Source organism: Eucalyptus grandis, chromosome 6 (assembly GCF_016545825.1).
Source record: "Eucalyptus grandis isolate ANBG69807.140 chromosome 6, ASM1654582v1, whole genome shotgun sequence".
In the NCBI taxonomy this organism is placed as follows: domain Eukaryota; kingdom Viridiplantae; phylum Streptophyta; class Magnoliopsida; order Myrtales; family Myrtaceae; genus Eucalyptus; species Eucalyptus grandis.
This window is the reverse complement of record NC_052617.1, coordinates 21,601,986-21,613,731: the sequence shown is the minus strand read 5'-3', so window position 1 is coordinate 21,613,731 and position 11,746 is coordinate 21,601,986. Positions and strand designations below refer to the sequence as shown.

The 11,746-nt window shown below is 42.9% G+C and overlaps 2 protein-coding genes across 2 annotated transcripts; one reads left to right on the top strand and one right to left on the bottom strand.

Annotated features, from left to right (window-relative positions):
- Window positions 1-274: 274 nt before the first annotated feature.
- On the top strand, window positions 275-4,553 carry LOC104451665 (neutral ceramidase 2-like). The gene is made up of 9 exons (XM_039315735.1): window positions 275-634; window positions 782-990; window positions 1,069-1,359; window positions 1,600-1,861; window positions 1,991-2,249; window positions 2,410-2,535; window positions 2,960-3,023; window positions 3,497-3,666; window positions 3,841-4,553. The coding sequence occupies exons 1-9, from the start codon at window positions 282-284 to the stop codon at window positions 4,387-4,389; spliced, it is 2,283 nt and encodes a 760-aa protein (XP_039171669.1). The 5' UTR covers window positions 275-281; the 3' UTR covers window positions 4,390-4,553.
- Window positions 4,407-10,755, bottom strand: LOC104448899 (alcohol dehydrogenase-like 7). The gene is made up of 10 exons (XM_010062837.3): window positions 10,263-10,755; window positions 10,022-10,158; window positions 9,836-9,882; window positions 7,278-7,603; window positions 6,569-6,651; window positions 6,359-6,434; window positions 5,725-5,789; window positions 5,263-5,358; window positions 4,971-5,135; window positions 4,407-4,684 (listed from the first exon to the last, which is right to left on the bottom strand). Exons 1-10 carry the CDS (start codon window positions 10,315-10,317, stop codon window positions 4,568-4,570), a joined length of 1,167 nt encoding a protein of 388 aa, XP_010061139.2. The 5' UTR covers window positions 10,318-10,755; the 3' UTR covers window positions 4,407-4,567.
- Window positions 10,756-11,746: the final 991 nt, after the last annotated feature.

The following is an 11,746-nucleotide window of genomic DNA, read 5'->3' as shown; positions in this document are numbered from 1 at the left end:
ATCCGCACAATAAATGGACGAGGTATTGCATCGTTAATCTCTCCTGACCCATCGGGCAATCCGAAGATTCTCTTGTGCCAACTATCCCAAAACTTTTGTGCCATTCATCCAAAAAAAAAAAAAAATCTTACATCACATCACAACATCATTCTGTTAATATCATTACACGATAGCATCATGTCACATCCCAGTCGCTACAATCTAAGAACATTCAACGCCAATCTCGTAGGAATCTAGGCCATGGAGCTTCTTATATATACTTACAGACCTTATGTTCAAACATGTATCTACCAATGTTAATCCCACACGAAAGCAAGACGGTGAAGACGATGAGCAACAAAGGGCGCAAGTGTCTGCCTCTCTCGTTGCTCGCGCTCGTAGTTTTGGGAGTCGTGAATGGGGAGTACCTGATCGGAGTAGGGAGCTATGACTCGACAGGACCGGCTGCCGATGTGAACCTGATGGGCTACGGAAACATCCAGCAGAATGCGGCGGGGATTCACTTCCGGTTGAGAGCAAGGGCGTTTGTCGTGGCGGAAAGTCCAAACGGGGCGAGGTTCACCTTCGTCAATCTCGATGCCGGGATGGCTTCGCAGCTCGTCACTGTGAAGGTTCTGGAAAGGCTTAGGTCGAGGTAAGAGGAAAGAGTTTCTGAAGGAGTCATTGGCTGGACTTAGTCTAGACTGTCTAGTAGATTGACATTCCAGTTACAGTCGCGAGTATTCTGTAATAGGTTTTTATCTCAGCGAACAATTTTGTTTTATTTCCTACTTTTTAAAAGGTTTGGAGATTTGTACACCGAAGAGAATGTTGCAATCAGTGGTATACACACTCATGCTGGTCCCGGAGGTTACTTGCAGTACGTGCTCTACATTGTGACCTCCCTCGGATTCGTCAAACAGTCATTTGATGCCATCGTCGATGCCGTTGAGCAAAGCATCGTCCAAGCTCACAACAATCTCAAGCCTGGTTCCATATTCATTAACCGAGGTACATAGCTCAGTATGGGTGGCATTTTGTTGATCAATGAATCATGCCAACGATCCTGATATGATCTATTTTCAATAGGGGATGTGGATGATGCAGGTATAAGTCGGAGCCCGAGTGCGTACTTGCTCAATCCGGCTGAGGAGAGAGCTCGATACCTGACCAACGTGGACAAGCAAATGACGCTGTTGAAGTTTGTCGATGGAGAGAGCAGGGAAAGCATCGGAGCGTTCAATTGGTTCGCGACACACGGGACGTCCATGAGCCGAGACAACCAGCTCATCAGCGGAGACAACAAAGGAGCCGCTGCCAGGTTCTTTGAGGACTCGTACCGGTCTGCTTTGGGGAAGGGGAAATCGGCTAACCGATCTAGTAAGCTTATTTTCTTTTGCAGGATCGCACCTTCATATACTATGTTAAGCTTTTAAGTGATCTTTTGGTTACATTGCTGAATCATTCGTTAATGTTAAAAAAATGTTTAATCAAGTCTAAGCTTGCCGTTGATGGATTTCCAACTTGGCAATTGTGATCATCGTGAGTTCTTATAACTAAAGTAGTGCGAATGATACTAATGTTACAGATTTTTTCTGTTTGTGTCATTCGTGAGATCAGACGTAGATGGTTTGCTGTTGATCGAGAAGGCACAAACAATAGGCGCAACTGGAGGGCAGCCGTGCAGCAAAACGAGCAGCCGGAGTTCCAAGGTAAGGATAAACGATGGTTCCTTGTTCGTGGCTGCGTTTTGCCAATCCAACGTGGGGGACGTGAGCCCAAACGTGCTTGGAGCATTCTGCACCGATACAGGAAAACCGTGCGATTTCAACCGCTCTTCGTGCAACGGGGACGATACACTTTGTGTGGGGCGTGGACCTGGGTATTCTCTAATTTCTTCCGGAATGAGTTAATCATTGTCGGGCATTTCATTAGTTGTGTGGTTGTTGTGAAAGAGCCCATAAGCTTCTTACCTTGAATTGATATGAGGGTTCGTGACGCTGTGTTACAGGTACCCAGATGAAATACTAAGCACAAAGATCATAGGCGACAGGCAATTCCAGACGGCCCTTGAGCTATTCATGTCTGCTAAAGAAGAACTGACCGGAAAGATAGATTACCGTCATGCATATATAAATTTCACAGATATTGAGGTGGAGTTAGAGGGAAACCGGGTGGTTAAAACATGTCCCGCAGCCGTTGGTGCAGGTTTTGCTGCTGGAACCACTGATGGCCCTGGCCAATTCGGTTTCCAGCAAGGCGATACAGAGGTTAGTAGATTCCTAAGCGTTAGCCAGAACCGGTTTTCAAGTAAATTCAATTGCGCCTACCACGTCAACCGTGCAATAAAACTTTGCAAGTTTCAGCCAGATTAGACCCTGGCTCATTCTTTATCATCTCATTTCATGTGGACGACTCGCACGTTTGCAGATCAACCCCTTTTGGAAGCTTGTGAGGAACTTGCTGGAAAAACCAAGTGCGTATCAGGAGAAATGCCAGAAGCCAAAGCCCGTCTTACTTAGCACCGGTGAAATGTTCCATCCCTACGCTTGGGCGGTACGATGGACTCCCTATCCAATCTCACAGTTACAATAATCTCACAAAAGGCAGTCTAATGGGCTTTATTAGCTTCACCATGAGCTACAACCTGCTTGAGACATAGCAAATCTAACACTAATGCATTCGGGCTATTGAAATCTTCAACCTCTTCTGATGGAAGTATGCTCTTCTAGCTCACATCTTGTGATCCTCCAGTGGTGCCTGGCTGGTTTACTTCAGTAATATGCTTAAGAAGGAGGTGCTAGATGGATGTTACCAGAAAATTTTAGCCCCGAGTCCTGATAAATTGTTAAGAGGATTAATAGTTAATGCAAAAGTAATGCATGGTCACGTGTTGCATGTGATGATGGCATTATCTTTAACGTCACCACACACAAGCATGATCAGATGTCTAAACATTCCTTTTTCCACTATAATGCAGCCAGCGATTCTTCCAATTCAAATGCTCAGATTAGGACAACTGATCATTCTCTCTGTACCAGGAGGTTCGTCTCTCTCCAATTCCCTCATGCGGTGAATTTTAATTTCATGTCATAGCTTCAATTTGCTTAGGAATAGTCCATTCCTCCACATATAGAAGTGTCGAGACCTCTTCCGGGAGTAGACATGCTGAATCAGGAGTGTCGCGGTCACCAGGTATCTAAATTCAACACAGTATCTTAAGACCCACGTCTAGAGAATAGAGGAAATTCCAGAAATTAATTCCAGAGGTGGTTGAAGTAAGACATTCTTGTGGCTCAAGATGTATGACAGAGTCCCTTAATTCATCATGTCAACCAAGAAGAGCAGTTCGAGAACAGGTTTTGATCGTATACGGGCTTCCTAGAGTTAATCAAACACGTCCTAAAGAGACTTGGGTCAATGCCAACATAGAAGTAGCACTACTAGAGGGAAGCCTTCAGCAGTAACGGCGACAAGCACTATACAAGCTAATCAAAATCCTGTTTCGAATTTACAGAATTCACAACAATGGCTGGCCGGCGACTGAGGGAGGCGGTGAAGGAGACATTGATAAGCAATGGGAATGGAGAATTCCGGGAGGATCTCCAGGTCGTGATAGCAGGCCTTACAAACACTTATTCACAGTATGTGGCGACCTTTGAAGAGTACACACAGCAGCGATATGAGGTACTCTCTTGTGCATACCTCAATAGATTTTTTAAGGCAGCCATGATACTAGATAGATTTAACACAGAGGACCCAAACGAAGGTCAATTACCATCGTAGGACTACCAGAATTCACCGTTCCGTGAGGTAGCATTCATATCCTTTCTGCATTACAGTTGCTAACTTATGCCGCAGGCTGCTTCTACGCTCTACGGTCCCCACACGTTATCAGCCTATATCCAAGAATTCAAGAAACTAGCAAAAGCGATGGCAACAGGAGTAAAGGTCCCTAGAGGCCCTTCACCACCCGACCTTTCCTCTGTACAGATCAGCCTCTTGCTTCCCCCGCCGGGCGACTTACCTCCTCCAGGCATTAATTTCGGCGACATTAAAGAGGACGTCACCCAACCAGAAAGTAAAGCATTTAAAACGGGAGACAGAGTAAATGCCACTTTCTGGAGTGCAGACCCAAGACACGACCTATTAACAGAAGGCACGTTTGCGGTCGTAGAAAAGCTTGAGGGGGAATGGTGGATACCGGTACATGATGACGATGACTTCTGCTTGTTTTTCAAGTGGAAGTCGGAAAACTATGGATTGTATGGTTCGGCAACCATTGAGTGGGAAGTTCCGGAGGAGACTAAGCCCGGGATTTACCGCTTGAGGCACTATGGTTCCTCTCAGAAGATATTCTCTCCCACCGAGTACTTCACTGGTGCATCCAGTGCATTTACGGTGTCATAGTATTGTGGGCAGAATTATTACCAAAGAGTCCCAATGAAAATTTCAGGATTCGGGAACATTTACAGGGTTTGCCACCTTAGAATATGATGAACAACAAATTCCAAATAAAACACAATTTATGCAGGAATTATGCAGAGTTCTTGCACTGAAACGAAAAAAAAAAACAGCAAAAGTCAACTCATTTGCCCATCCATATCACACATCGAAGACACTTTCCTTCAATAAGTAACTCGAAAGCTTTGTTGATATCTTCAAAGCCCACCTCATGTGTGACAAACTCATCCAACCGCAACTCCTGATAATACAAGAGGAAAGAGAGAGAGGAGTTCAAAGGCATATTTCATCACGAATATCTGGAATCAGACTCTAATTTGAACCAGAACTGATATGAAAATGAAAATATTTCCTCAGTGTTTTCAACCCTCTAAGCACAGATAAATTAATAGCACAACCAGCTGCCTGGAATTGCTGCACAGCTTCACGTTTGTGATGATAATGCTAAAGTGCTTTCCAGTGAACCTAGGATTAAAAACATAGGAAGCAAAGACATGATACAAGTAGCTATAGAAAAGAACAGTCACCTTGTCCGCATAGCGCCTCAGGAGGATGGGAATATCTGACTTAGCTTTGAGACCTCCAAACAAAGATCCCATAAGGCTTTTCCCGCTATGAAGGACATCAAAGGAGCTAAAGGTCAACTGCGACCCTGGCCTGTCCACTCCCAATACAACTGTTTTTCCCCAACCCTGAACCTCATGCAGATAAGAGACAATCGATAACCACAGAATTTAGTGGCTTGTCAAAGTGCTCATTATTAGCATAGGATGGGGGGGGGAGAGAGAGAGAGAGAGAGAGAGAGAGAGAGAGAGAGACCTTTCTGCAACAAGCATAGGCCTCATGCACCAACGATGCCAAACCAACACACTCAAAACAGTAATCTGCTCCCCCGCCAGTCATCTCATTGATCACCTGTTCAATTGAGATAAGAGAAATTTATTACAAATCGAGAAATTGATAACTATGTGATGAAGCAAAGAGTTTCGCATATAGAGGAGCTTTACATGGCCAAAAATTGACATTAAAGCCTGGCAATTAGCTATAAGTTTTTCATCTTGCACCATATTCTTTACTACTGCAAAGTAGGTACGGTGCACTAGAGCAGTCCACAATAGTAGTGCACCATGCCAGTGTATGAAGACATTTCAAGTTATACTTCCAGAAGTCAAACAAAATGAAACAAGTTGGATCAATGTCGCCAAAGACAGGCAATGTTGCCTCGCAAACAGTAACCATTTATTGGCGTGAACTTGAAGATAAGATATTTTAGAGAAAAACCTGGCTTAGCGCTTTATTGTCGCAGTTTCCAGCATTGACAAAATCTGTCACCCCAAACTTCTTTCCTGTGTTGGTAAGGAAAAATACAAACTGGACTTCAAAACGATAAAAGATATGCGAATCAATGGCAGACTGAGTATGTCATGCTAGGGACAGCAACCAATGCTGACAGTTTTACATGCAAGTACATCCAGGTCCTAAATCTGAGTTTTTCTTTTCTTTTCTAATTTTTTACCTTTCCTTTCTATCTTCCAGGGACGGGGAGGGGGCACATATGCCATAAGTTTAGGATATCAATTCAGATATGATGATCTAACTTTGGAGTAGGCAATCCTAAAATCGGATGTTTAGACATCGCACATTCTTTAATGAGCAGCATAGTTTACTGTTTACAAATCGTATCATGGGCATGCAGAACTTGATTTTTGCTTCAGAAGCATTTACTTTTATAATGACTGAACATGGACCTGCCAAGATCTTAATCCTAGCTTCGCTTCTTTGTCTATCATCTGAACTTGCAGTCTGTTTCCTCTACAACTGCTATGGCATGAACTAACTGCATATCCGCCACTGTTGGAATCACAAGCGTTTTTGAATATTATAATTTTACTGCAAACTAGTCAACATGTCTTACCAATTTCAAACTTGTCTGGGTTCGTATCCACACCTATTATTCTGGCAGCACCACACAGTCTCGCTCCTTCTGCAACCTGCAGAGACAACCCCAAGTCATTATCTCTCTCAGAATCCTTTGGCCATGAACTTGTCGTTTCGATTTGATTCTTGGATCAATGATTGGATGGAAAAGCATGACAGGAAAACATGACATTGGTATGTTTCATACTGCTAATCCAATTGAACCAAGTCCAAATATTGCAACGGTTGATCCTGCCTCCACGTTTGCTGTTCTCCAGGCAGCCCCAACCCCTAAACAGAACCGAGTAGTTCTCAGAAATTTATTTTATCCACTATTCTTTGCTACGTCAGTCAAAATTAGCTAAGATAGTTCTATTGCAAGAGGCTCATGCAAGTTGGAAACATGAAGAATTGAGACCCAATATGCAATCAGACAAGACCTTCCAAAGCCCGCCCATCCGATCTATTTTCTTTCTGACTCAATACAACCATCCCCGAAGACCAGTACTAGTAGTGAAGCAGTGAGAGACTAATTTGTGTAAGCCATTTGAATAGCCAGAGCACGCATAATCTACTTGAGGACCAAAAAGCACATTGAAACCTGAATCATTAAGTAAGGTTGTACTTGTACTTCATAGGTAAAGCATAATGCTGAAATGCCCCCACAACAACAGTAAAGGCTTTACACAGAGTATGAATGGACAGAATTGACATGAGAATATGCAAATCAATTGGAAGATTCAATAGTTTGCTTGGGAAGAGCCGCCCACAGAAACGGTGAACCAACAATAAAGAGCCAAAGACATCAGCTCCCTCTTAACACGTGAAGTCAAAATGAAAATACCAGCTACAAGAAGTCTTGACCTGATGAGGGAAGCTATTACTTTTACTGAGACTGAAAAGGAAATGTGCTTCACCTGTCGAGACCCCACAACCAATGAGGCATGCTCTATTTGGAGGAATTGCAGGATCAATCTTAGTCAGATGGGCAACATCTACCACAGTATACTCAATAAAGCTTGACACGAACAGAAAGTGATATAGAACTTCTCCATTAAGATCCTTGAATCTGCTTGTCTCATATCTAGGCATCCAAGGAGATACCTTGAAGGGGAGTTTTGAGCATAAGTTGCTCTTCTTTGACTTACAATCTGCACATTCACCACAATCGGACATGAAGGTTGGAACGACTACATCCCCTTCAGTTACCTCGTCGACATTTTCTCCAATGCTCTCCACAATCCTGAAAACAAGGAGATTTTGATGCAATATCTCATAGATACCAAAATGAGAGAGAAGGATGCTAGAAGTGCCGTAACTTTCGTACAGTGCTTAATTTGGTGCCAAAACTTTTTGTCGGATCACTTAAGTGTCAAAGTGGAAAAAATTCGATTACTCAAGTGGCTCCACAACAAATTCCGGCAATTCGTTGCATGTGACTTTTTTTTTTAATGAAATTTTCATGCCTTTATGGCTTTCTTATAAAAAAGGAAGTCCAATGACCTGACCTTTCATCTTCAATAGTGACCAACCCAACCCCTCCCTTGACATCACCACTTTCATCTCCTCATGAAGGCGTGGTTTCATATATAATTACTCTAACACTTCCCCTCACGCATATTCTGAACTTCGGCCTAAGCCTAGAGTGTGGAAATATAGGGACCTCTAAAGATTTAAACTCAGGATATCATGTGAGAATGTGTAAGACTGTTATAAAAATTTAAGCTATTAGATGGATGTGTTGTTTAATATTTAATTGCTCTAACAATTCCCACTGTGGCTCCATGGCCTTCACTAACGCCTCCTCCTGCCTCCAAGGATCCGTATCCGAATATTTCCATGAGCACTAGCACCCCGTTGACCCCGTCACTTCTCTGCCACAGGCATCTACAAGGGCAATGCTGTCCTCCTCCTCTCCCTCAACTCCATCTCCTTTCCTATTGTCTACCTCGTTGTCATGTCCCTTGGCGCTGTCATCACTACCACCAATTAGTTGTCCCTCGTTCTCTTAATCTGAGACATATTCATGCTATATTTCTTTTTCCCAGCATCTGAACCTTCCATCACGGCTTTTTGTTACTATCCATCCTCAAAATTCCAATATAAAAATTGCAATTCCGGTTAGACAAATTATCACAAATGAAATAGTAGATGTCTATTGCAAGTTTTAATGAATTATTTTGTCCCAAATCCTCGGTTGTGATGTTCGTGTTTGAGGAAGAGGCCGAATTTTCCCCCAAATCATCTATTATGAGGTTAAGTTTTGAAGAAGAGGTTGAATTTTAGGATATCATGTGTGAAAAGGTGTCATTTAGGGCCACTAACGCTCATTGGGCATGCCGGCAAGCCATGTCAATCAAAAGAAATGTTAGAATATTGACACATTAGATTTGTGGTGACCCAAATCAAAATTGGCACTTAAGTAACCGTTTTTTTATTTTATTTTAAATGACACTTAAGTGATCGGACGAAAAGTTTTGGCACTAAAGTATGCATCGTATGAAAGTTATGACATTTCTAGTGTCGTTTCCTACAAAATGAAGATCAAACTAATCCTAGAAACAAGAGCATGATCTTTAACATCAACAAAGAGGGGAAAAAAAATACAAAGACAGAGCCCATGCTCTGGCACGTTAGTATTAACAGTTAACAGCAAATCTTAAATGCATGTGAGCAGAAGCATTATTGGCTATTGGGTACTATTCTGCCTATACCTGGAAACTAACAAGCTTCTTGCTGCATAGATTGCTGCATAGCCATCCTTGAATGAAGCTCAAAATCCTCCATGTTCATTCATAAACTCAATTTATTTTTTTAACATTTGCCTTGATTCAAACTCATCCAACTTCAATCATACTACTGCACCTTATCAGAGTCAAGCATCCTTCTGGAGATATTCATAGCATATACTACTTCTGTTCTATGTGTGCATCTTTTCCATTGGATATCTAGCAAGTTTGACTCTTACATGTATTTTTCTTGTAATGACTCTTCAAATGATACGTGAGAAAGCAGCATTCTGTTCTCAAGAAAACAATCGTAAACCTTAAGTGGAAAAGATATTGCCTAAACTCGTTCAAGCAGACATAGCCAATCACACTTCCAGAACATAATGAGAAGATCCGGACTGGACCCTACTGAAAAAGACATCAACCCTAAGCATTGGCTCTGTCAATAGGTTTAGAGACAAAATTTTCCCTCTAATTTACTGTAACATGTACTTTCCGAAATACTTTCAAATGCCGGGCGGCGCAGGTGATAAAACTTCAAGTGAAAGAAAAGTTCTTTGCAGTTCAGCATTTTACACCAGTCGTGTTTAACATTAAAGAGCTGAGCTTAGACGAATTCAAGCATCCACTGGACTCCCTGAATCCTCATTCTCTCCCATCAAGATAGAGTAGTGGACAAAGATGAAGAAACTAAGGTGCCAAATGACTGATTAAAGAGAACAAACAATCGGAGTCATCGAGCTTACCCCACCGCCTCGTGCCCAAAAATCCTTGGGAAACATCCGGGAGGATCCTGCAATCCGCAAGCAAAGCATGCTTATGTCCAGCAGGGCATATGCATAGGTCGTAGGCACTGATATACGCACAGGCAGCGCCATACATATGTACACACGCATTCACGCGACGATGGAGAGAGAAATCGCCAAAATTACCTTCATTTTCCAGAACGTAATGTCGCTGTGACAGAGGGACGTGCAAATGATCCGAATCCGGACCTCGTGAGGCATCGGCGGGTCCACCATCACCTCCTCGATCACCAGAGGCTCCCCCGGCTTGCGAGACACCGCGGCTGCAAACCGCGCCCCCCCGTCACATCAACAGTCACTTCCAGTAAATTACACGACCACAAAAGTCAAGATCGGCTCGAGTGGTGGAAAGAGTCACGACGCCTACCTCTGCATCGGATCGGCTTCCCTGCGGTGGGCAATTTCCCGGCCTCCATCGCCATGACGAACCGGCTCGCTCTCTTCGCCTAGGCTGCTCTGGCGTTTGACTATGAACAGGAACGGGCTGGCGATGAAGACGAAGAAGAAGAAGTCGAAGAAGAAGCGGGTCATTAAGAGGGCAGGGGAGTGACGGAAACGTGGCGACGACCGTGCCAACTGTGGAGGCCGTTTGTGGAGAGATGATGGGCCATGTGCATTGCGAGCGGACAACATTCTGTAGCGATCGGTGCTCGGTTGGCAGTACTCTTCCTTGGACTGCTTCTTCACGACCGGGTCAACGGCTAGTAGTATAATTCGAAGAGAAGCGGCGTGCTGCCCCCTCCGCTGCCGTCAAGTACTGCGTTTCCAGGCCGCTCCGGCAGATTCTTTGGGCTGTTTCTGCCGGATCGAAAGGTTCGGACTGGAATTTTTTAGATGCAGCGCAGAGAGGATGACGAAAGGTTTTGACTCTGTGGATGGGCTCCATCCAGCCACGCGACTCTGTTCTAAACCCAGAGGAATCTGATACCGTACGATTAATAATATTCCAACCCCGGTTTTCTTGTGGTATTTTCATAGACATATTTAAGTACACAAGGACCCTTCCAAGAAATCGCTGGCGCAAATGCTCTTAGAGAAAATTTCAATAAGAATATAAAGCAAAAAAAGTGACATGATTAAATCGATCTCAAATAAATGCTTGAATTCCTCAGCTGATCTAATGTCTATCGATAGACAAGCATGTGGGTGTCATGTGACTTTTCTAGTCGCCAGAGTAGGGCACTTTCATTGAAAAAAATTCTAGTTGAAAAAACTTCCAATCCCTTAAAATAAAAAGAACTCCAAAATTGCTTCGTTTCTTTATTTCTTCCCTATCCGTTTCTTATCCGTCTATATAATCCAATCGAAGATTCTGCCAGATTAAAAGGGACTTTTGATCTCTACTCACGGGCAACTGAGGGTTTCGATTCTCCATCACCTTTTCACATATTGGCAATTCTTTTCAATCTCCACTCACATTCAACCGAGGTTAATTTTGTTCAAATTGGTGTAGATGGTCCTTTGCTCGTTCGAGAAAAAGTGATTGCAGCTTGCTCAAACAACAAATTGATAAGGTATGGGCATGTCGTGTAATACCTCATTGATTATAGCAACGACAATGAGGAGGAATACTTTTGTTTTTTAGTATTGTTGTTCACTTTACTTTTGGCTATGAGCTTTCATAGACTGAGTTAAATATGAAAATGTTTCAACAATATTGTGGCATCCCAAAAATTCAAGACAAGCTCTAAATTGTATTAAAGCCCATAATTAGGTAATGAAATTATCTATGATTTATGCTTTAGCCATTAGTCTCCTCTTAAGACTAAGTGATATAGGCTTGTGTTCATGAGTTTTTAAATTAGTATTATAGGATAAATTAATGAGAATGATTTATTCTTGACCATGTGA